This window comes from Alexandromys fortis, unplaced genomic scaffold (assembly GCF_014885135.2).
Source record: "Alexandromys fortis isolate MF-2015 unplaced genomic scaffold, M_Fortis_MF-2015_v1.1 scaffold_63, whole genome shotgun sequence".
NCBI classification, from domain to species: Eukaryota; Metazoa; Chordata; class Mammalia; order Rodentia; family Cricetidae; genus Alexandromys; species Alexandromys fortis.
The window spans coordinates 9,276,880-9,302,204 of NW_026067953.1; the positions used below are offsets into that span (position 1 = coordinate 9,276,880).

The 25,325-nt window shown below is 45.8% G+C and overlaps 2 protein-coding genes and 1 non-coding gene across 4 annotated transcripts in view; 2 read left to right on the forward strand and 1 right to left on the reverse strand.

The window, feature by feature from the left end:
- The first annotated feature begins 943 nt into the window (after positions 1–943).
- LOC126507195 (serine protease inhibitor A3N-like) lies at positions 944–12,769 on the forward strand. Its single transcript, XM_050151417.1, has 5 exons — positions 944–1,084; positions 2,974–3,617; positions 5,847–6,120; positions 7,041–7,191; positions 11,710–12,769. Exons 2-5 carry the CDS (start codon positions 2,987–2,989, stop codon positions 11,908–11,910), a joined length of 1,257 nt encoding a protein of 418 aa, XP_050007374.1. The 5' UTR covers positions 944–1,084; positions 2,974–2,986; the 3' UTR covers positions 11,911–12,769.
- Positions 8,612–8,684, reverse strand: Trnak-cuu (transfer RNA lysine (anticodon CUU)). The gene has a single exon. It is a non-coding gene; the product is annotated as a tRNA-Lys (tRNA).
- A 9,389-nt stretch (positions 12,770–22,158) lies between the features above and the next one.
- The window catches only part of LOC126507192 (serine protease inhibitor A3N-like), a 93,776-nt gene continuing 90,609 nt past the window's right edge, over positions 22,159–25,325 (forward strand). For both annotated transcript variants that reach the window (XM_050151412.1, XM_050151413.1), the window contains exons 1-2: positions 22,159–22,298; positions 24,205–24,858. In XM_050151412.1, the coding sequence (XP_050007369.1) occupies positions 24,222–24,858 (637 nt within the window). In that variant the 5' untranslated portion in view covers positions 22,159–22,298; positions 24,205–24,221. The remainder of the gene's footprint in view (positions 22,299–24,204; positions 24,859–25,325) is intronic.

A 25,325-nucleotide genomic window follows, 5' to 3' on the forward strand; every position in this document is an offset into this window, starting at 1 on the left:
AATCTCTGGTAAACAGAGACCTGCCTTTAGGCCTCTGTTTGTCCAGGCAAAATCCTTCATGTTCATTTGGGGAATTTCATCTTTGGATCTAACTCTGGTGGCTGAGTCTCTATCCACACTGTTGACCCATAACACGCACTGGTCATCCTCAAGAGACTAAGTTGTAATTCTCAAGAAATATATATCCTGAAGCCATTTTGAATGCGAATGATCTGAGAGCACAGACTTAGGCTACCCAAATTCCATGTCTCAGTGTGGAAGCAGACTCATGAAAATGTTATAGTGTAACTACACAAAGAAAGTCACAAGTCAAAGCAAGTTTGAGATGCAGGGGTGGGAACCTCAGAGAGGCAGCTGCATCAAGAAGGGGAGCTTTGGCATTCTTAGTGTTTGTAAGATGTCTATAAGTTAATAGAATCTATTGTCATGGGGTTGAGTTCTGACGTGGAGGGAGACAAACATGGCAGTTCCAGAGAGGCAGCACTTAGCCCAGGAGAAGATAATTAGCCTCTGGTTCTGCAATGTTCCCATCTCTTCCCAGTACTGAAATTAATATCATCCAGCCAGGCTCTGCAGACTCAGAATCCTTTCAGGGATTTTCCTTCACTTCGAGACAAGGCAACTTTCCTTCAGATGTCTGATGTCAAAGAGGGCTGAGCGAGTGTCTATTGAGAATACGTACATTGTTGCCAGACAGGATGGTTACGCAGATGGAACAGAGTCAGTCTTTTTTTTTTTTTTTAACTTCTGTTTACTCTCCATCTCCACACTGAACTTTGAAGCATTGCAGAAAAAGAAGCTACGACCTTGAAATCCAGCTAGAGCTGCCTTATTGATTGACACACAGTGACAGGTGTTTTCTGCTAGCAAGAGTTTCTAAATTCATGTTAACAGAAATCATCCTGCCTGCCAGCTTCCGGTCAGATCACAGAGTGCACCTTGTACATGCCAGCATTTCCTAAGAGGTGGGAGGTGTTCCTGGTGGGGATAAATAGACCTGAGTGTGCATCAGAGAACGGCACCCCAGGAGGGAAGCGACCCCAAACACTGGACTCCGCTGTCACAGACACTGGGAGCTCTGCAGGTAATGCCCATGATTCCTTCTCTCTGGGGACAGTGGAAGGAGCTTTTCCAGGACTGCAGTACTGGCAGTGACCGGGGGTCTTGGTTTGGAAGAGGGGTAAGGAGTTTTCCTGGGGTACTGGGTTGGAGTCAAGGAACATTTCTAGATGCACATAAATCTTATCAGTCTAAGTCTTCCTGTCTATGAAAGATGCAGGTGTCATGGGCTCTGCTCCTGGAGACTGAATGGAGCCTACTCTTTTCCACCCTCCATAGAGAAGAAGTATTGAGACCTTGACTAGCCTGGATGCTGCTGCAGCTATGGGGAGACAGGAATGCTGCAGAGTCCCCTGTGGGAGGTGGAAGCCCTGCTATGCTTGTAGCTGACAGGAGATGCCTTGGTATCGGGAACCCCAATTTCCTAGAAGCACTCATGGCCATGAAGAGGGTCTCCACCCTTTCATAGCCAGGAAAAGAAGACAACAGCTTAGCCACACAGCCAAGTCTCTTGCACAAATAGACTAGCCTGTTTTCTGTGGAAATAATTTTGAGGTAAAATACATTTGAATGCTTTTTCAAAGAAATGGATGCATCACTCTGACAGGAAACACAGGATAGAGGCAGCTGAAGACCCTGACCCCTCTGCAGTCATGTGACAGCTCTGGGGACATGTGGCTCAGCTCCAATACCTCCCTCCCCTGCTGTCTCCATTCTCCTCTTAGGTTCTTCTAGTCTTCTCTCCCCTCCACCTTCCCCTTGGCTCCCTCATCAGACCCCTCCCTCCTGCACCTCTTCTCCTTCCCCCGCTTCACTCCACTTTCTCACTCCTACTTCGTCTCCCCATCTTGTCTTCTCTCCTTGCTATCTGCCTTCGCCATCATCCCTTTCCTCTTGTGTCTCTAGTTTCCTCTGAACTCACCTATAGATGGGACAGAGGCTAAAGTTGGGCACCAATGTTTACCATGATCATAAGCTTTCAAATGTGGTCTTTTAGGATGCTAGCTGCTCCTACTCCACGGGTGTGTGGAGGAGATGGCCCTCTGAACATTCCCTACAAATGCTCCCAATTACCATGATAAGCCTGACACTTTCACTAATAGCATGTTCTGGGCCACTCACCAGGCTGCCCAGAGATGTCCACCCATTTGCTTGGTAACACACAGCCATCCTGACAGCTGAAATGAAATATGGTCCAGGGGCCAGAGACTGGGAAGACATTCCTTTTTCTACCTCCTAGGAGGCCTTCCAAGCTGAGATACAAACCACCGTGTGGATTTCTGGCAGGGCTGAAAGAACCAAATCCTATTAGTCCTAATGTCTGTTCTCAAGGGTGGCCAGCCATTGGCACTGCAACAGATATCTGCCTGACTTCCTCTCAATTAGCCCGCCCCATGCCCTGAAACATGAACCAGATGTAGCCCAGGACAGTGAAACGTCACATACATATCATCTGGAGGTTGGGGTGAGCCATTTGCTACTGATCTAATTCAAGGATCGCTCACTAAGACCAGACTAGAAATTGGTGCTGCGGGATGGGGCACAAGTGCAGATTAAGATTATTCCTTGATTTCTTATGAGTCTTTATGAAAAGGAGAATCTAAGATTACACAAGGCTTTTGCCCATCCCCAGGTTCTTGTTTTCCTTCTTTGTGACCCTGGCATGTCCCTTCGTCTCTATGGATCCTGACTCTTTATGAGGAAATTGACTACTACAGCATTACTTTATCCAGGGGTAACAGGGTGCATGGGATCTGGTGCTGCCATTTGAGTGGCCAGAGCACCTCCTACGGATGGTCCTAAAGGCAGAAAGGGGAAGCAGAGCAGGGACGTAATGCAGGCCAGGAAGGATAACTAGGAGATGATCAGGATACCACCAGGACCTCCCAGACTCAAGATCTTTCTTTTCAACAGGAGAAGAGGGACGATGGCCATCCTTGTAGCTCTTGTACTTTTGATTGCTGGGTTCTGTCCTGCTGTTCTCTGCCAACCAGATGGTACAATAGGAACCACAGTCCAAGAAGAAAAAAATAATGGGGCAGGAGTGGACAATCTAGCACTGGCCTCAACCAATACTGACTTCGCCTTCAGCGTCTACAAGGAGCTGGTTTTGAAGAATCCAGATAAAAACATCGTCTTCTCCCCACTCAGCATCTCAGCTGCCTTGGCCGTCCTGTCCCTGGGAGCAAACAACAACACCCTGCAAGAGATTTTAAAAGGTCTCAAGTTCAATCTCACAGAGACCCCAGAGGCAGACATCCACCGGGGATTTGGGCAGCTCCTCCTCATGCTCAGCCAGCCAAATGACCAGGTGCAGATCAATATAGGAAGCACCATGTTTGTTGAAGAGCGCCTGCAGATCCTGGCAGAGTTCAAGGAGAAGGCAAGGGAGCTCTACCAGGCAGAGGCCTCAAGTGTCGACTTCCAGCAGCCTCATGAGGCCAAAAAGCTCATCAATGACTATGTGAGGAAACAGACCCAGGGGAAGATCAAGGACCTGATCTCAGACCTAGATGAGAGCGTATTAATGGTGTTGGTGAACTACATCTACTTTAAAGGTGAGGATGGGCTCTGTTTTGGGGGTGGTTGGAGAGGGTGTTGACTGTGCACCTTGTGTCCCTATACTGAGCACTGGAAAGGAGGGGCTCATGGCCTTAAGAACATGGGTGCCTAACTTCTTATTACTAGCAGCCCTTAATTTGGGATTTTTTTTTCGATATAGGTGTGGTTCCCAGTACATACACCACAGGATACCTTTTCAGTATTCAGTCTGAGACAGCTAGATTTCACTGTGACATAAAACTACTGACTAGCAGAATACAAAGACCACATATCCACTCCTATGTGAGTGTACAGAAGTCAGGGCTTCTTCCTGCAGAGACGGTGTCTTAGTCAGTGTTCTACTGTTGTGATGGGACCACATGTCTACAGTCACTTCTATAAAGGAAACCATTTAGTTGGGGTGGGTCACTTACAGCTAATGAGCTCAGGCCATTATTATCATGGCAGAACATGGGAGTGTGCAGGCAGACATGACGCTGGAGCAGTGTCTGAGTGTCCTACATCTTGCAGCCAAAAGAAAGTGATCGGGCACTCTGGGCAGTACCTTGAGCACTTATGAGACCTCAAAGCCTGCCTCATAGTTCCTTCACAAGACTACACCTGCTCTAAAAGAGGCGCATGTCCGAATAGTGTCACTTCCTATGAGCTTGTGGGGGCCATATGTATTCAAACTACCACAGAAGGGGTCCCTCACTCAGCCCACTCCAGCATGTCTAATGTGCTCCAACAGAGTCCGTAGGCCAGAGAACCTTCTTCTCTAGAAGGATCCAGATGCTCTGGGGACTTCCCGACCTAAGGAGCCTGGCCATCCCAGCCTTGAGGGGAAAGCATCATGGTTGACAATTATCTAAGTGACCCGTGGGGACTTTCTCTGCTGGACCTCTCCTCTGATCCTTTTCTGTCAAGCTGGACATGGAAAAGCAAGGACTGAGGAGAAGCCATTAATGAGAGGGAAGTGTCAGCCAGCCAGTGGTCTGTGTTTAGTGTCTGACTAGTTCGTGGAATTTTAGTTTGTAAAATTAGGAGCCCAGGCATCCTGTGGGGTCACAGTGCTGAAGACACCCTCCCAGGAAATGAATCTGGGGTTGAGAGTTGGGACACTAGGCTGGAATTACTTAGGGTAAGAGTTTATTGGGGAGACATCCAGACTCCACACCCATAAAACCCTGCGTGATAGACCAAGGAGTGAGGTAATGACCCCCACAAGATGAGGCCCAATGAAAATAGTGATGAGACTAGACTTGTGGTGGATTTGGAACCCTGGAGTCTGGATAGTCAGGGCAGAGGAGATGAGGAGCTGAGGCCATAGACAGAAAACCAATAGGCTGCCGACAGAGGAAGGTAAAGGATGGCAGTCCAGGCTGATCCCAGAGCTCCTGCAGTCTGAAGGGAGGAAATCAGAGGGATGGCTGAAGGATGAGGCTACAGGGCGCGGCTCTCTGCTGGCCACAGGACTTCTGCTCCAAGGCTGCTCGATTATGGGGTGGGAATGTGTACTTATGCTTCTGGATCCTGAGCCCAAGAAACTGTCAAAGTATCAAGTCTTCTAGCCTGTAATGCAGATAGACATATGTACTTGGAATGTGGGCCAATCTGAGTAGGATAATTTTGATTCATGGATGTGCACATAGCCCACACGGGAGAAGAGGACTCCTTGCCTATGTCTTCACTATCTAAGTATGGGATTGTGGTAATGCAACACCGAGAATTTGCAGATCTCATGATCTTCCGTCTAAACCCACTCATGGTTTTGGGCATTGACTTCCATTAAGGGGGTTCATGCAGAAGGGCACCATCAACAGATCAGGATTTTGGAGAACACAGTCTCTCTTGTCCTATTTCCCTAAAACCTGTCCCAAAGTGACCACCTTCAAACATGGTTCCTCCTAAGGAGAGGTGATCCTCATCTCTGCAGGCTCCAGTCTCATCATTTTCAATCTCATGTGTCTATGACACAGCCCAGCCTCCGATCCCTGCCTGTTTCTCAAACATCTCACATAGGGAAGCTTTGGTTATGAGATCTCTTTCCACACTAGCCTGTGGATCACTTCTCATTCACAGTTCTGCATCTACCTAGCTTTTTACTAATCTAGATTAAACCACCAGAAAGGGACATTCTGTGGCTGAATATGGACTGATTACTGTCAAGACTTAGGAACAGGGCAAAAATAGGGTGGAGGTGGGGTCTCTCTGTTGATGTTACAATTGATCTGCTCCACATTTAGGGAAATGGAAGACGCCCTTTCATCCTGATTCCACATTTGAGTCTGACTTCTACTTGGACAACAAGAGGACTGTGAAGGTGCCCATGATGAAACTTAAATTTCTGAGCACACCCTACTTCCGGGATGAGGAGCTTTCCTGCACTGTGGTGGAGCTGAAGTACACAGGCAATGCCAGTGCCCTGTTCATCCTCCCTGACCAAGGCCGGATGCAGCAGGTGGAAGCCAGCCTGCAGCCAGAGACGCTGAGGAAGTGGAGGGAATCTCTTACACCCAGGTGCGTGTCCACTGGAACCAGAGCTGGCCTGGCTCTGCATCCTGCTATGGCTAAAGGCCTAGTGTCCCTGTACCTGAGAGTTTCACTAGCACCCAGTGTGAGGATTAGAGAGTCAGCAGAGACAGGCGGAGAGGAGGAAATTTTTTCTCTGCTGACTTGATAGTTTGGGGCCTGATTTTAATGTCATTCTTTTGTTGCTCACAAGATGGCATCAGCTAGAGCAGGCACTGATTTTCCTCTGTGTCTCCCAGGCTGTAATTACACGGAATCTTGCATGAGTGTGGGAAGGCAGAGGGAGTGAGGGTGAGAGGAGATCAGCCCTGAGAATCAGCTCTGCCCTGTGCAGCCATCGCATCCCCTCATCACTCATTCATTCACCATCACGGAATGATGATGGGAAGACCTCCTGTATGCTCTGCTCTGTTTTATACCCAGAGAGTATATCAGAGACTAAAGCACTAAGATTCTTAGCATTGTATGCTCACCTTGTAATTGAGAATGAAAGAGTGTGGATGTGGAAATCATTTAGTCATGATTCAATTTATTAAAAGTTGAGAAGGGGTGACATTAAGAAGGGGATGTTTAAGGGCAGGGAAATCTAGAGTCAGGTGGGTGTGATTTTTCAAATAGGTGGATCATTAAATGCCGTGTGAGTCCACACGACAGGGGAAGGACTGCCTTTTGTCGATCTGGGAGCACAGCATATTCAGTGAGGGAACAGCTGGTACCAAGTCCATTGCCTCTCCAGCACTCATGGGTAATTAAAACAATAGAAAAACAAAATCATGGGATGTAGACAGGGATGGGAAGAGGGCATCTCTCCAGTGAGAGGGCCGTCTGTGGGGAGCTGCCCCAGCTACAGTGTGGTTTGAGGGGAACACACAGTTCAGTGACTCTTACATTTCGTTTTCCATTCTCAGCATAATTCACGAACTCTTCCTGCCCAAGTTCTCCATCTCCACGGACTATGGCCTGGAGGGCATCCTTCAACAGCTGGGCATCAGAGAACTCTTCTCCATGAGGGCTGACCTGTCTGGGATTACAGGGACCAAGGACCTGAGAGTCTCTCGGGTAAGCCAAGACACACTGGGTGGTTCTCATTGGTGCCTGAATGTGGATGGAGAGGGACAGGTGTATGGGGGATGACAAATGTGTGAGAAAGCCTGCACTTCTGAGATTCCTTCATCCTCTGAGAGATGATTACAACCTAGATATTCCTGCTGGATACCATGCAGCCAGTCCCTCCTCTGTTCCCTGAAAAAAAAAAAAACCTCACCCAGGAGCCCAGGGTAGGAAAGAGCCTGTGCTTGGTCTTGGAGCATCCCTGGACACAGCCAGTGCTGTAGTGCAGATGCCTCCCACAATCCACTCTAGGGCAGAGCATATACAACCTCTGCTTCTTTTTCGTGGGAAGAATTTTTTATTTATTTAATTTAAATTTAATTTTATTGCTGTATAAATAATACCATTCAAAATTTCTACTTCCTCTCCTCCTTCCTTTTCCCTCCCACTCCCCGACTCTCCCTCTCCACTCTCCCTCCAGTCCTAAGAGAGGACAGGGTACCCTGCCCTGTAGGAAGTTTAAGACCCTCCCCCCTCCATCCAGGCCTCGGAAGGTGTCCATCCAAATATACTAAGACCCCACAAAGCCAGTACATGCAGTAGAGACAAATCTCAGTTCCATTATTATTGGCTTCTCAGTCTGTTCCAATTGTCAGTCACATTTATAGGGTCTAGTTTGATCCCAGTCCAGCTGGATTTGGTGAGCTCCCATTAGCTCAGGCACACTGTCTCAGTGGGTTCACCAACTCCTCGCAGTCCTGACTTCCTTGCTCATATTCTCCCTTCTTCCACTCTTCAACATGACCTTGGAAGCATCAGTGCTCAGATGTGGGTCTCTTTCTCTATCTCCATCTGTCTCCAAACAAGGGTTCTATGGTGATATTCAAGATAGTCGTCGGTCTATCTAAAGGACAAGGCCTGTTCAGGCACCCTCTCCTCCACTGCCCAGGGTCCTAGCTGGGGACATCCCTGTAGACACCTGGGAACCCCTCTAGAGCATAGCCTCTTGATGGAGGAAGGTCATTGGTTAATTATAATAAACCAACTGCTTGGCCTCATAGCTTAGAACATAGATGGGAGGAGTAAACAGAATAGAATTCTGGGCAGAAGAGGAAGTGAGGTCAGACTCTGCTCTGCTCCTGGAGAGACGCCATGCTCAGCTCTCCCTGGCAGATGCACGCAATGAAGCTCCTCAGACCCAGGATGGACATAGGCTAGAATCTTCCTGGTAAGCGCACCTTGGGGTGCTTACACGCATTATTAGAAATGGGCTAGTCCAGGTGCGAGAATTAGCCTGTAAGGGCTAGAGTTCATGGGCTAAGCAGTTCTTAAATGAATACAGTTTGTGTGTTGTTATTTCGGGCATAAACTAGCCAAGCGGCCGGGGTGTTGGGGATGCAGCCCCGCCGCTTCCTATTTCAACAGATGGCGCCCAACGTGGGGCTCGAACCCACGACCCTGAGATTAAGAGTCTCATGCTCTACCGACTGAGCTAGCCAAGCGGCCGAGGTGTTGGGGACGCAGCCCCGCCACTTCCTATTTCAACAGAGTGGCGCCCAGACGTGATGGCTAAATCCACTTAAAAACCTGAGAGAGCTTAATTTAAAACAAACAAAAAAATTTTCAACGTTGGGCGCCAAATGTGGCAGTTGGATTAATGAGGACCAATGATAATAGGTATTTGAACAAGTTTAATGACAAAACCAGACTCACAAAACCAAGGTTCCAGCGGAGTACCCGGAGCAGGCAGGAAGGGGCGAGCAGCGTCTGCGCGCCCAATTTATCAGTAAACATACGCCCGAGGGCAGCCCGCCCCCAAGGGGAGGGCTTATCCCTACAGCCTCTTGCCAACCCCAAAATGGCTCCCTTAATTAAAATATCTTCTTCCCTACCCCCATATCCGTCCCTCCTCCATCTCAACCATCCCACTCCCCCAAGCTCTCCCCAACCCTCCCCTTCTCCTTTCTCTCTTGCCCTCTCTTCTTCCCCCCACCCCTTCCCACCCCATGCTCCCAACTTTTGCCTGGCGATCTTGTCTGCTTCCAATTTCCAGGAAGATCTATATATGTTTTTCTTTGGGTTCACCTTATAAGCTTCTCTAAATAAGCTTCTCTAGAATTGTAAACTGTAACATGAGGGCCTGCTTGTCGGGGTTTCTGTCCTGCCTAGTTCCTGCAGTTATTCAGCCCCAATGAAATCAAACAGAGAGTCTACATTAGGTTATAAACTGATTGGCTCATTAGCTCAGTCTTCTTATTTACTCTTATAACTTATATAGCCCATTATTCTTACCTATGTTAGCCACATGGCTCAGTACCTTTTTCAGCGGGGCAGGTCACATCCTGCTTCTTTGGTGGTCTGAGCAGAACTCTGGAGGAATGAATGGGCTTCCTTCTTCCTAGAAGTCTCCTATTCTCATGGCCCTGCCTCTACTTCCTGTCTGGTTGACTTACCCATACTTTCTGCCTGGCCAATCAGTGTTTATTTAAAACATGATTGACAGAATACAGACAATTTTCCTGCACCACTTCCCCCTCTTTTTTAAAAAAAGATTTATTTATTTATTATGTATACAGCATTCTGTCTGTCTGTATGCTTGCTGGCCAGAAGAGGGCTCCAGATCTCATTACAGATGGCTGTGTGCCACCATGTAGTTGCTGGGAATTGAACTCAGGACCTCTGGAAGAAGTGCTCTTAACCTCTGAGCCATCTCTCCAGTCCCCCTCTTTTTTTTAAAATTCAAGATGTCATTGTTTTTTACCGCTCTAATGTGTAGATTGCCACACTTTGGTTATCCATTCTTCTGTTGAGGGGCATCTAGGTTGTTTTTAGGTTCTGGCTATTACAAATAATGATGCTATGAACATAGTTAAACAAACATTTTGTAGTATGATTGAGCACCTCTTGGCTATATTACCAAGATTGGTATTGCTGGATCCTGAGGTAAAATGACTCCCAGTTTTCTGAGAAACCACCACACTGATTTCTAAAGTGGTTTCACAAGTTTGCATTCCCACCAGCAATGGATGAGTTTACCCTTTTCTCCACAACCTCTCCAGCAAAGACTATCATTGGTGTTTTTGATTTTCGCCATTCTGACAGGTGTAAGTTGGTATCTCAAAGTTGTTTTGATTTGCATTTCCCTGATAGCTAAGGAAGGTGAACATGTCCTTAAGTATCTTTTGGGCATTTGAAACTCTTCTGTTGAGAATTCTCTGTTCATTTGAGTGCCCCATTTTTAATTGGGTTATTTAGAATTTTAAAGTCTAGTTTCTTGAGTTCTTTATATATTTTGGAGATCAGACCTTTGTTTGATGTGGGGTTGGTGAAATCTTTTCCCAGTCAGTGGGTTGCCTTTTTTTGTCTTGATGACAGTATCCTTTGCTTTGCAGAAGCTTCTCAGTTTCAGTAAGTCCTATTTATTCATTCTTGCTCTTATTGTTTGTGCTACTTGGGTTATATGTAGGAAGTAGTCTACTGTGCCCATATATTGCAGGCTACTTCCCACTTTCTCTTATATCAGGTTCAGTGTGGTCGGATTTATATTCAGGTCTTTAATTCACTTGAGTTTTGTGCATGGTGATAGATATGGATCTATTTTCATTCTTTTTTTTTTTTTTTTTGATTTTTCGAGACAGGGTTTCTTCGTAGCTTTTTTGGTTCCTGTTCTGGAACTAGCTGTTGTAGACCAGGCTGGCCTCGAACTCACAGAGATCAGCCTGCCTATGCCTCCCGAGTGCTGGGATTAAAGGCGTGCGCCACCACTACCCGGTCTCTATTTTCATTCTTTAACAAATGGTTTTGGCATAACTGGTTGTCAACCTGTAGAAGAATGAAAACAGCTTCAGCTTCTTCACTGCAGAGTAGGCCTGCTACTTTTTGACTAACACAGAATAGCTGCAGTAAAGGAAACAGCAAGGGCTGACTGGTAATTGTGACGGAAAGTTTAAGAGTAGGGGAGAAGATGCCTTAGGACCTCACACTACATGCCCAGATGCACAGCCTGGCAATGCCTTGTGTTCTGTCTATTGGCTGCTCTTGAGTGCTGGGTGGACATCTGTACCAGCAGACCATGGCATTCTGAGAAAGAAAAGCCATGCAATATGTATTGTTATTGTATGTCCTAAGGAGACTGGAATAGGAGTGGGACTGAAGCCTGCACTGACTGCCAGTGCCCAGCTGTTCCCTGTGGGTCTCCTGAGAAGCTACCTATGTAATAAGAACCAACAGTGCCTACTCCCATCCTCCAGATAGTGTTGGGTTTAGGACAACACAGATTCTCAGAGACTGAGCATTCCCAGGGTGTGCCTCATCTCCCACCCTGAGCAAAGATGTGGAAACCCCAGGGGTAGAGCTCATGGCAGAAACAAACAAGCTCAGCAGTGTCTGAGGCCAGCAGTCATTGCTTGCTCCAGGAATCTCCTCTCCTGCCCTCCTGGGTCTCCAGTGAGTGACAGTAGTGGGTGCTCCAGGAATCTCCTCTGCTGCCCTTCCTGATCTCCATTGGGTGATGTCTTTCTCCCACAGGTGGTCCACAAGGCTGTGCTGGACGTGGCTGAGAAAGGAACAGAAGCAGCGGCTGCCACAGGAATGATGATGGTGGGATCGGCTCTAATTTTGGATCCTCTGAAAGTGCATTTTGACAGGCCGTTCCTGATGATAATCTCTGACACAGATACTCAGTCTTCACTCTTTATGGCCAAAGTCACAAATCCCAAGGAAAACTAGAACTTCCCAAGTGGTGAGGCTTCTTCCTGGAAGCGAGGGATTGAGCCTGTATGTGGTCTCTATGTGCATTTTGGCCTCCATTCTCTGATTGGCTGAGGCATTCCTGGATTGGACAGTAGCAGTGACTAATTGTATGACTCAACCATGCACAGGGTCCTGTGGACAGTCAGTGTCAAGTTCCTTGTCCTCTTGGCATCACTCGCTCATGCTCCTGAGTCTGAACTCTGTCTTTGTGGCCCCTCCCTGCTGCCTCTCCTCTATGTGCCTCTGCCCAAAGCTCAGTCCCTGGTAGGTAGACTCAGTTCCTATCTAGGCTCTGGTTATGTCTGCCTTCATGTTCCTCAGCCTTCATGGGACTATGCACACTTAGAGGTCAACCGTGTTGACCTCAGGCCCAGGATTTAGAAGGGAACCAACCACCCTGAGTCAATTTCCAGCGTCTGCGACCACTTGGTGTTCAGTTCCTGCCTCTCCCTTTTCCTCTTTCAGGCTCTGCCAACCCCTGTCCCTTGCAGGGTCTCCTGGTCCTGGCTACATCCCACACAGTGTTGGAGCACTTGCTCCTGCAGCTGCCTGGAGCTCCTTTCTTCCAATACACCTGTTAGTATTTAGGCATCTGTACTGGCCTGACCTTGGGGTACACATCCTCAGCCCTAAGAGCACCTCATGTGAGGTAGTTTCCTTTAATAGGGTCTTGCCCACCCCTCCCCCGTGTGTCTGTTTCCTTCTCTCTGTGTGTGCTTCTCTGCCCCTCTTTTCTATTCTACTGCTCCTGTCTCCAGAGGCTGGTCTTCCCCTCCCCTTCCCCCTGTTTACATCCCCAATCACTTCCTCCCCAATAAATCCCCCCCACATCTGAGCTCGGCCAAAGGGTGTCTTTCTTTTTCATACTGCTTTTTAAAATTACAACATTTTAAAGTGGTATTGGCGCATGTGTCCAAAGCCTAACAGCAGCCACACAGTACGTGATGTAGTGACTTATGGCCGTAGGCTGGCTAGGCCCTTGCCTGAGTGCTGACAGGTGCGTCTTGCTGGGTGACATGAGGCAAGCTGGTATAATGCCTGAACATTAACAATCCCACATTTTGCTTATTATAAAAAATGGGGAAATGAAAGGAAATATCAGGTGGGAAGCACTGGCTTCTCAAGACTACATCTAGCTGACTTGGGGCATGGGAATCTTATGGGAACCAGAGAAGTAGGGGAGATGGCCAAGTCCTGGAGTAGCTGGCTGTGTCACAGCTCTCCCGGCTCTGGGGAACCATCCAGTGTCTCTTGGACCTGGCCAGATGCAGTTTGAGGGGGATCCAAATCCACTTCCGGGAACACCTGGGTATGTTTGAGAGACTTTGTCTCTTCAGCCCTGTGGCTAATGGTTGGTGGTCCTGTAACAACACCTACACCTAACTGGTTTGATTAGAGAGAGGTAATTGATGAAGTACAATGTGATTAGTAGAAACAGGAGAACACAAAGCAGCCTAGGGGGAGAGAGAGGGGTCTACTGAAGTACCCCAACAAAAGGGAGACAAGAAGGAGAGGTGGATCCCCAAAAGTCCCTCAGGACTGATGGCATCCGGTGTCTAAGAAAAAGAAGATGGACCATCCTGATACTGTGATATCTACCCACGGGATTATATCTTTGTTGGCTTGTTTCCCATGAGTGAGGCAGAAAGATCCAATGACTTGTTAAGCGAGGGTCAAAGATAATGGCTCAAGCCATTTAGTTGCTTGTCAGAAAAACAAAACAAAACAAAACAAAAAACAGGAAATCAGGGCACTGAACACAAAAAATGGAGATGGGTCTGAGGGACAAGGAACAAAGGCTGGAGGCTGAAGGATGAAGGACCTGCATCTGAGGAATGAAGGCACAAGCTTCTTAGTTAAGGTAGAGAGCTGGGGATGCTAGGCCTGAAGGATATGAAGTCCAAGGGACAAAAAAGCTTCACTTGTAGGAAATTGTTGGAGGTGATTGTTGGTGAAACTGACCAGCTGTAGCCTTGAAGGCGGTGACTGGAGGCTCCTCTGTTCCCATGAGCACCAGAAAGAGGCTGGACACGCAACACTCACTCCCACAGGATTAGGGAAGCTTTATGATGACCTGAAGGAGGGCATCTCACTCATCTTAGCCGATGCTGTGCAGAATAGTCCAGAATATAGGTAGTTGGAAAGTGGGCTGTCATCTGGGTCATTCTGGTTCCCTGTGTGCCTCAGACCACATGTGGGTTGGGGTCACTTCCAGAAGAGCCTGACAGATTCATGGCACCAAATGTTGCTCTTTAGCTGTGGCTGAGCACAGAGCACGATATACATCAAACTCACATGGGAGTTTATCGATCAGGGTAGAGTGATGGTGAGAAAGTTGTGCTGGTCCACCGGGAATGGAAAGTGAGGCAAAAGAGAATGAGGGACAGGTGAAGCTCACCTTTAAAGGGAGCTTGGCGCATGTGCACAGAGAGTCTTACAGCAGCCATGCAGTGCATGACACAGTGATATTCGACCATAGCCTGGCTAGGCTTTTACCTGAATACTGGCAAGCTCATGTGCATCCATGGGACTCAGGGGTAGCTAGGCATTTGCCTAAATACTGAGAGGTGCATCATGCCAGGTGTCAGGGGCGGACCAGCATAATGCCGGAATGCTACCAGCACCACTTAGGGCAGAGAAACTTTTTTCTGCTTACCAACCTCACACAACAAATAGAAGCCTCCACCTTTCTTACCCAAACAGCAGGGCAGGAAGCAAATTATCAATGAACACAAGTGCACAGAAAATGGCCAGGCAGTGTTGGCAGGGGTGTGGCTTCCAGTGACAACAGGGTAATAGGGATTATCACTCACATTCTGTGACATGTGTCACATGTTATCATTAGTTATTTTTATGGATGAGGAAACTGAGGCCCGGAGAAGCTTAGTCATTTTCCCCACATAATATGAGGAATGATTCAGTTAGTTCTCTTTATAAGCTTAATTCTCTTGTTTTGGAGATATTTGTTGTTAATCTTTCCCAAAATTTACTTCAAGGTCTTTGCCAGGGTTCACTAGAAAATGAACTATAATATTCATTTTTTTTCTTTAGGGAATGGTTCCACAATTTCTGCTGGGTCTATTCCTGCTCATTGGTGAAGTCTCAATATTCCTTTTAGAATGAACTCGGAGACCTTTTCCACATAAATCTTATTTTTTTACTCAATTTATGTGATAAAAAGATCCATTCTAAGATAAAATATCTCCTCTGCATTGAAATTCCTGTAGGGGAATGCTTGGAGTTTATATGAACACAATATAGTTAAGCTTCAGATCCTCATGACTCACATGTACAAATCTGTAATCTCTCTGCAGTCAAAGCAAATTTTCTCTCCCTTTGAGCTGATAATTTCCTGGGACTATTTGAGTCCTTGTCACCATCTAAGGTTTTGTTTAAATCAGTCAGTTCATCAGGTTTTATCCCAAGAGTGGACCATAGATTGGAAATGTCTTCTAGCAGTCTTTGAAAATCCTTAAAAGCCTGCAACTGATCTTTCCTAATTTGCACCTTTTGGGGCCTAATTTTATGTAAACCTATTTTTATAATCTATATAATTAATAGAATCTCCTCTTTGTGTTGTTTAGGAGCAATTTGTGATCCCCAACAAGGCAAATTTTTCTTTACTTCTTCAAACATTTTTTTCTAAAGTATCTACATTTGAATCAGATAGTAAAATGGTGTCCATGTAAGGTAAACTACAGGTTGTGGAAATTACTTACGTATCATTTCCAATGGCTGCCATATAAATATTGGCACAGGGTGGGGATATTTATCATTTCCTGTGTAGAAACTTCCATTGATATCTCTTAGCAGTCTGAGAATTATTATAAGTAGGCACTGTGAAGGCTCATTTTTCTGTCTTTTTCATTTAAAGGTATAGTTAATAAACGATCTTTTAAATCAATACCTATAAGAGGCCATCCTTTAGGCAATAGAGAAGGCAAAGGAAATACAGACAGAAGAGAGTCCATTGACAGAATGAACTTTTAAACTGTTCTTAAATGTTACTATTCTCCATTTTCCAAATTTGTACACTCTATCTGGATGCAAATAAATCAGGTAAGGCAGGTTATAAATCAGAAAAATAAAGTAAAGTGGGTTTAAATCCTTAAATTCTCCCTAAAAGTCAGAATTATATGCCATTCTCATGGTATTAATAGATTTTACAGAACCTTTCAACATAGTTACTGATTTGCAATATGCAGAGAGAGTTGTTTTGCATATCAAAACCATTGAATTTATACCAGATAATACAAATTTGACTTTATTATCTATTCAGTTACAAGAAATAATCAGGAACAGAAATCATCCCATATACGTAATACACATCCAATCCCATATAGGTTTGCCAGATACTCTAGCACAAGGTGATGCAGAAATTGATCAATTATTGATTGGAAATGTGCTGGAGGACTCAGAATTTCATTACAAAACACCAAATCAATAGGAAAGGTTTTTTTTTTTTTTTAAAAAAAAACTTTCCCAACATGTAATAACAAACCAAGGAAATTATAAGGAGATATCCTACTTACTGTTTATATTACCAAATTCCACTATCTGCAGGAAGTAATTCAAAGGGTACTCAAAGGAATTACTGGAAGATAGATATGTTCTATATTGTTGAATCTGAAAAACTAAAATATGTACACCACACCATTGATACCTATTCAGGTTGTCAATGGCAATTGCTTTGAGTTTGGAAAAGGCTGATTTGGTAATCACGTTTGCTAGAAGTTATGGCCATCATGGGTGCACCTGACAAATAAAGACAGACAATGATTCAGCATATGTCTCTAAGAAAATAAAACTGTTTTCTCTTATTATAATATAAAGCATATTACAGGTATACCTCAAAAAGCTACAGGGCAGGCAGTTATATAAAGATCAAATCAAATGCTAAGTAATATGTTAAATAAACAGAAAAGGATGATAAAGACCCCCCAGAAGTAGATTGTAAGGACAAGGTGGGGCAGTCCTTCAAAAAAATCTTGCTTCATACAAAATTCTGTAGAAAATTTTAGGCCTGTAGGCCTGTAGGCTGAAGATGGATGTCCCTACACTGCAGAGAAATTTTGGGTTATTGTCCAGGTAATCAGCTGCTTTTGTATTTTTTTTTAAGAAGTTGTTTGCTCATACTTCCTGCTTACTCAGTTAATATTATTTCCTTCTTGGGTCTCTGAGGGAGTTGAAGACTAAAGAGTTAATGTTTTCCTTATTTACCAAACTCAAATAATAAATTTACTAAAAATATAAAGTATATAAGATTGAGAGACATAAAAAATAATTTTGAATTGGTAATGTAAGCTGGAATAGAAAGTGAATTATGTACAACACTTTAGACTCACTAAGATAGGCTAGATAATGCAGTATATTTTCTGAATTTGTCAAACACAAATGGACTAGACATTGTTGATGTATTTATTGTCTATATATATCTATGTATATATTGTCTGTATATAGTTATGGAATGTAGTTTTTCTCATATTAGTTATAGCCTTCTTTTTATTTTAGTCAAAACAGGATAAATGTAGTGATATTTTGTTTATGTTTTAACAAATAAAGCTTATCTGAATATCAGAATGCAAAGCTAAGTCACTAAAGTCCAGAGAATGGTGGCATACACCTTTAATCCCAGACTCGGGAGGCAGTGGCAGAGGGATCTCGGTTAGTCTACCTTGGGCTACACAAGATTGAATCTGTCTAAAAGAGAAACAGAGCTTACACAAAGGTGATCCCAGAACTTGGAATCACATACCTTAATCTCAGCACTAGGGAGGAGGAGACAGGAGTGATATGGCTGGGTGGAGAGGGGAATATAAGGCAGGAGACAGGAAGTCAGGCAGTCTGAGGTTTGGTGGAGACAGTTGCAGTCTAAGGTTGCAGTCTGGGGTGGAGACAGTCTGAGGACAGGATTGCCATTTCAGTCTGAGGATTGGTAGAGGTGAAAACTCTGTAGTGACTAGTCTCTCTGCTTTTCTGATTACTCAACTTGCACTCCTGACAGCTGACTCAGAGTTTTTATTATTAAAATAAACTAGAATTCATACTACAGGATCCTCATAAATGTGTGTGGCTATAACAAAGAGAATAGTTCTGGGGAAATTGGGGATTGTCATGAGGGCTTACAGGGAACAGCAGACCACATCTGGGGAGGAGAGCAGATGGCTCAGCTTAAGGATTAGCTGGTGTCATGCCTAGATAGAGGATGAGAGGAGGCCAAGGTGCATTTGGGTTGGGGCACTTGGTGTCCATGGAGATTCTGTGAGACCCGAAACACTGCTGGAGGCCTGCACAGAGGGAAAGCTGTACATTCAGTTTGAGACATATTTGAGTCTTGAGGATGTTAAGAGCAGATCTTAAGAGTGGGTGGACATGTGATTGCTGAGAATTACAGCCTGGACACACAGTATTCCCTTCCTGTGAGCACCGAGTTACCAACCCATGAGGACCATGGAGTGTTAAGAACAGGACCTATGTATTGAAAGCAGCATTCATTCCATAATTCTATCAGGTCTTCTGCTTCAGGATGTTAGGTAACATGGTAATACCAGTGAATTCTATGATCATGTGTCCACTGATGTACTTTGATGACTGTGAATGAGTTCCTTAATCAGAAGCCGTACTGTGTGGAATACGATGACAGTTGAGAAGGCATTTGGTAAATGCACAGATGTTGGTTTTGGCAGAAGCATTACATGCAGAAAGGCAAATGCATAACCAGAATAAGTATCCACTCCTGTAAGAGCAAAGTATTGTCCTTTCCATGGAGGAAATTGTCCAATGTAATCGATCTGCCTCCAGAGTGCTGACTTGTCACACTGGGGAATGGTGCTAGGTCTGCTGCTCAGTGTTGGTCTCTGCTGCTGGCAGATCTGGCACTCAGCAGCAGATGTAGGCAGATCGGACTTGTTGAGCCCATGGATAACCCCATCGATGCCACCATGATGACTTTGTTGGTGAATCCACCAGCAATGATAGGGATGACTGAAGAAAGAAGTCACCTGTTGACAGAACGGGTCATCCTATCTACTTGATTATTGAACTCAGCTGAAATCAGCTCCTGATGAGTGTTTACATGGGACATATGGATATTCACATACTTTGCCCCTCTGGAGAGCTCTACCCACATACTTTCTTCCCTAAATGTCTTTCTCACCAATTTTCCAATCATGCCTTTTGAAGACCCTGATCATCCATCCACTCTATTGGCAACAGCCTATGAAACAGTGAACAGTCTCACATCAGAGGTGATGAGGAAAAAGCAGGTGAGGTAGAACAGGGCTAAGAAGATGGAGCAATTGAGAGGATGCTGGTGGGAAGGGTTAGGCTGAGTAAATGTCCATGGAGGGGCCACATACTCTATACCAACGTTGAAAAGAGAGGGAGCCAAAAGTTCAAGGTTCTGATCAGTCATAGGAAAAGACTTGGCCTCTGCCAGGAGAATCCGGTGAGTATGGCAAAGAGCTCAGAGGGAGGGGAAAGAATTGAGGCAAAAAAAAGCTTGAACATATGGGATTTCAGACAAGTTACCCATGCATTGGCAGAATATATAGAGATCAGTGAGAATCTGGTAATAAAATAAGCCATTTATTGACCATTGAGAATGACTGTCAAGTTTATATTCCACCCAGAGCATATTACAGTAAAAAAAAAAAAAAACTAAGGTTGTGGGGCTTAATTAGATCTCTGAGTATGAGATGGAAAAGCAGGGTTGGAGAGTTCAGTTGGGAATGGAAAATGCCCATGGTTGTGCCAGTGAGAGAGACAGAGCAAGCAGATTGAAAGACAACCTTGAAAAGGCAGCAGTGGAGAACTTTAGAGAGAGGAGGAAGTGGGAGAGACTTAGAGAAGAACCCTGAGGAATGCCAGCAGGTGGGGTTGAAGAGTCCAGTTTGGACTGGAAAGAGCCCATGACTGAGCAAGTGAGTAAGAGAGAGGAAGGGGAAGAAAGACAGCCTTGAAAAGACAACAGTAAAGAGCTTCAGTGTGAGAAAGCTAGAGACCCTTAGAGAGGATCCTGGAGATATCCCAGCACCAGGAGGATTCCAATAGCATAGGAACAAAGGCACAGGGAGGGATGCAGTCAGTGATGGAGGGACAGAGGCTCTATCTGAGGGTGTCTACAAAGAGAAAGAGACTGCTCAGAAAGATGACCTGAATCACAGTGGACAGACATCCCTCTCCAGAGGATGGGTTTCCCAGGAGTTCGTAGGGGAGCTGCCTGATAAACAAAGGGATTTTTGATCAACAGGGTCCAGTAGTAGAAAAATAGGGAGAGATATCTGACTTCAGGGACACACACGGAGGAGACAGCTCCAAAATGACACTTCAACAAGTAATGGTGGACAGACAGGTGGGCACAGGTGAGAATGTGGATATACTGGATAGGGTTTCTATTGCTGTGGTGGAACTTCAGGACCAATAATAAAGCTGGGAAGAAAAGGGTTCCTTTGGCATCCTGTGGCACAACAATGCCCATCATTAAGGGAAGTCAGGACAGGAACTTGAACAGTTAACAGCCCTGAAGACTGAACAGATGCAGAGGTCATGGAGTGGTGCTGTTCACCGGCTTGTCCACATGACTTGTTCATCCTGCTCACTTTTAGAACCCAGGACAACCAGTCCAGGGATGACACCACCGACAATGGGCTGGGGACTCCCACACCAATCACTATTTAAGTAAATGCTCTACATGCTGGACTACTGCCCCTAACTCTTAGGGATATTTTCTCAGTTGAGATTCCCTTCTCTAAGATGACGATAGTTTGTGTCAAGCTGTCATAAATTTAGACAACACAGTAGGGGAGAGAAATAGCTGGAAAGGCAGAGTCTAAAATTTGGAGTTGAATATGGTAGGGAGTGAAGAGAGAAGCAAGGGATCCATACCCAGGAAGGTCAGAAACAAGAACCGCACTTCAGGTAGGGTGGAAGGATTCCTTTCAAAGGTGCCTAATGTTTTCTCCCTGGTTTCAGCAACAAATGGAAGCCAGGAAGCAGTAAAATCCTCAAACTAGAAAACTCTGTGGACAGAAAGAAAGATTTATTGGGAATCATACTGTCAAGTCTTTCACTTTCTCAGGGGGCAGAGATAAGGAACAAAATGTCAATAAGGACAGCAGATGTTAAAGGACAGCAGGGATGGGATCTCTGAGAGATTCACCCCAACTGGATTAAAGGAAAACAAATTGCTCTTGCTGAAGTAGCAGATGGCTATGCAAAGGTTAGGGTGGCTCCTGGGAACAGAAAAGCACCATGGGTGATTTGCTTTTCTGGCTCAGAGATCTGCCTTTAGGCCTCTGTTTATCCACGCAAAATCCTTGTTAGGACCAGCATCTTCATTTGCGGGCTTCATCTTTGTCCCTAACCCCTGCCTGCTGAGTCTCTATCCACACTGTTGACACATAACACACACTTGTCATCCTCAAGAGACTAAGAAATACTTTATGCTGGAGCCATTCTGAATGCGAATGATCTGAGAGCACAGACTTAGGTTACCCAAATTCCATGTCTCAGTGTGGAAGCAGACTCATGAAAACGTTATAGCGTAACTACACAAAGAAAGTCACAAGTCAAAGCAAGTTTGAGATGCAGAGGTGGAAACCTAAGAGAGGCAAGTGAATCAGGATGGGGAACTTATTTGCAGGCTAAAGATACTATCTGCTGGCATTCTAAGCTTTTGTATTGAAGCTTATTGTCTATAAACTAATAGAATCTATTGTCACTGGGTCTAGTGCATAAACACAGGGAGGCAAACAGGCTGTTCCAGAGAGGCAGCACTCAGCCCAGGAGAAGGTAATTAGTCTCTGGCCCTGAAATGTTCCCATCTCTCTCCAGTATTGAAATTCAGATCAGCCTGCCAGGCTCTGCAGACACAGAATCCTTTCAGGGGTTCCCCTTCAGTGCCAGACAAGGCAGCTTCCCTTCAGAAGTCTGACGCCAAAGAGGGCAGAGCGGGTCTCTATTGGGAATATTCCCATTGCTGCCAGAAGGGACGGTTACACAAATGCAGATTGGATTTGTCTTTTTGCCTCTGACTAATCCCCAGCTGCAAACTGAACTTTGAAGCATTGCAGAAAAAGAAGCTACGACCTTGAAATCCAGCTGCAGCTGCCTTATTGATTGGAACACAGTGACAGGGGTTTCTGCTAGCTAGAGTCTCTAAATTTATGTTAATAGAATCATCCTGCCTGCCAACTTCCGGTCAGGTCACAAAGTGCACCTTGTACGTGCCAGCATTTCCTAAGAGGTGGGAGGTTCCCTGGTGGGGATAAATAGATCTGAGTGTGCATTAGAGAACGGCACCCCAGGAGGGAAGCGACCCCAAACACTGGACTCTGCTGTCACAGACACTGGCAGCTCTGCAGGTAATACCCATGATTCCTTCTCTCTGGGGACAGTGGAGGGAGCTTTTCCAGAACTGCAGTGCTGGCAGTGACCGGGGATCTTGTTTGGAGGGGGCGTGAGGAGTTTTCCTGGGGTACTGGGTTGGAGTCAGGGGACATTTCTAGGTGCACATAAATCTTATCGGTCTAAGTCTTCCTGTCTATGGAAGATGCGGGTGTCATGGGCTCTGCTCCTGGAGAGTGAATGGAGCCTGCTCCTTCCCACCCTCCATAGAGAAGAAGTATTGAGACCTTGACTAGCCTGGGTGCTGCTGTAGCTATGAGGAGAGAAGAATGCTGCAGAGTCCCCCTGGGAGCAGTGGCAGCCCTACAATTCTTGTAACTGACAGGGCATGCCTTGGTATCAGAAACCCCAATTCCCCAGGAAAACTCATGGCTAAGGAAAAGGGCTCCACCCTCTCTTAACCAGGAAAAGAAAACAACAGCTTAGCCACACAGCCAAGTCTCTTGCACAAACAGACTAGCAGGTTTTCTGTGGAAATAATTTTGAGGTGAAATACAGTTGAATGATTTTTCAAAGAAATGAATGCATCAACCTAACTGGAAACACAGGGTAGAGGCAGCTGAAAATCCTGACCCCTCTGCAGTCATGTGACAGCCCTGGGGACATGTGGCTCAGCTTCAACACCTCCCTCCCCTGCTTCCTACATTCCCCTCCTATGTTCTTCTAGTCTTCTCTCCCCTCCGTCTCTCCCTTGGCTCCCTCATGTGACCCCTCCCTCCTGTACCTCTTCTCCTGCTCCCTCTTTGCTCCACTTTTCTCACTCCTACTTCGCCTCCCCATCTTGTCTTCCTCCCTATCCATCTTTGTCATCATCCCTGTCCTCTCGTGTCTCTACTTCTCTTCTGAACTCACCTATAGAGGGGACAGAGGCTAAAGTTGGGCACCAATGTTTACCATGATCACAAGCTTTCAAATGTGGTCTTTTAGGATGCTAGCCGCTCCTACTCCACGGGTGTGTGGAGGAGATGGCCCTCTGAACATTCCCTACAAATGCTCCCAGTTACCTTAATAAGCCTGACACTTTCACTAATAACATGTCCTGGATCACTCACCAGGCTGCCCAAAGAGGTCCACACATTTGCTAGATAACACATAGCCATCCTAAAAGTCGAAATTAAATATGGTTCAAGAGTCTGACAATGGGAAGCCATTCCTTTTTCTTCTGCCTAGGAGTCTTCCAAGCTGAGACACAAACCTCCATGAGGCATCCTGGCAGGGCTGAAAGAACAAAATCCTACTGGCCCTTCTAATGCCCATTCTCAAGGGAGCCATGACTCTGGTATTGCACTGACTGTCTACAAGGTTTCCACCCATTTATCCCACCCATGCCCAGAAATGTGACCCAGATACAGCCCAGGGTGATGAGATTTCATAGACATGTCATCAGGAAGTTTGGTTGGGGTAGCCCATTTGCTACTAATCTAATTCAAGGATCCCTCACTGGGTCCTTACTCAATGTTGATGATTCCAAGTAGGACACAATTGCAAATTAAGAGCATTTCTTGTTTCTAATGAGTCCTTATAACAAGGAAGAAAATGAAAAAAGAAAGTATGATTGCACAAGGCTTTTGCTCATTCCCAGTTTCGTCTTTTCCTTCCTTTGTAACTCTGGCGTGTCCATTTGTCTCTATGGATCCTGACTCTTTATGAGGAAATTGACTACTACAGCATTACTTTATCCAGGGGTAACAGGGTGCATGGGATCTGGTGCTGCCATTTGAGTGGCCAGAGCACCTCCTATGGATGGCCCCAAAGATAGAAAGGGGAAGCAGAGTAGGGACATAATGCAGGCCAGGCAGGAGGAATAGGAAATGATCAGGACACCACCTGGCCCTCCCAGACTCAAAAGATCTTTCTTTTCAGCCAGGAGAAGAGGGACGATGGCCATCCTTGTAGCTCTTGTACTTTCGATTGCTGGGTTCTGCCCTGCTATTCTCTGCCAACCAGATGGAGCATTGGGAAGTGACACCGAACTTCAGGAAGACAAAAACAACATGAGTAAAGTGGACATTCTAACACTGGCCTCCATCAACACCGACTTCGCCTTCAGCCTCTACAAGGAGCTGGTTTTGGAGAATCCAGATAAAAACATCGTCTTCTCCCCACTCAGCATCTCAGCTGCCTTGGCCGTCCTATCCCTGGGAGCAAACAACAACACCCTGCAAGAGATTCTAGAAGGTCTCAAGTTCAATCTCACTGAGACCCCTGAGGCAGACATCCACCGGGGCTTTGGGCAGCTCCTCCACATGCTCAGCCAGCCAAATGACCAGGTGCAGATCAATATAGGAAGCACCATGTTTGTTGAAAAGCGCCTGCAGATCCTGGCAGAGTTCAAGGAGAAGGCAAGGGCACTCTACCAGGCTGAGGCCTCAAGTGTCGACTTCCAGCAGCCTCATGAAGTCAAAAACCTCATCAATGACTATGTGAAGAAACAGACCCATGGGAAGATCAAGAACCTGATCTCAGGCCTGGATAAGAATGCATTAATGGTGCTGGTGAATTACATCTACTTTAAAGGTGAGGATGGGCCCTGTTTTATGGGGGTTGGAGAGGGTGTTGACTGTGCACCTTGTGTCCCTATACTGAGCACTGGAAATGAGAGGCTCATGGCCTTGGAGACATGGGTGCCTAACTTCTGATTACTAACATGCATTACTTCCTATCTGACTGTGCAGAAGTCATGTCTTCTCTCTGTAGAATAGATATCTTGGTCAATGTTCTATTGCTGTGAAGAGACACCATAACCACGGCTGCTCTTATAAAGGAAAACATTTAATCGGGTGGTGGACTCACTTACAGGTCAGAGGTTCAGTCCATTATCATCATGATGGGGCATGTCAGTGTGCAGCAGACATGGTGCTGGAGTGGTACCTGAGAGGCCCTCATCTTGTAAACAACAGGAAGTGTTCGGAGACACTGGGTGGTATCTTGAGCATTTATGAGACCCCAGAGCCTTCCTCCACAGTGACATGCTTCCTCCAACA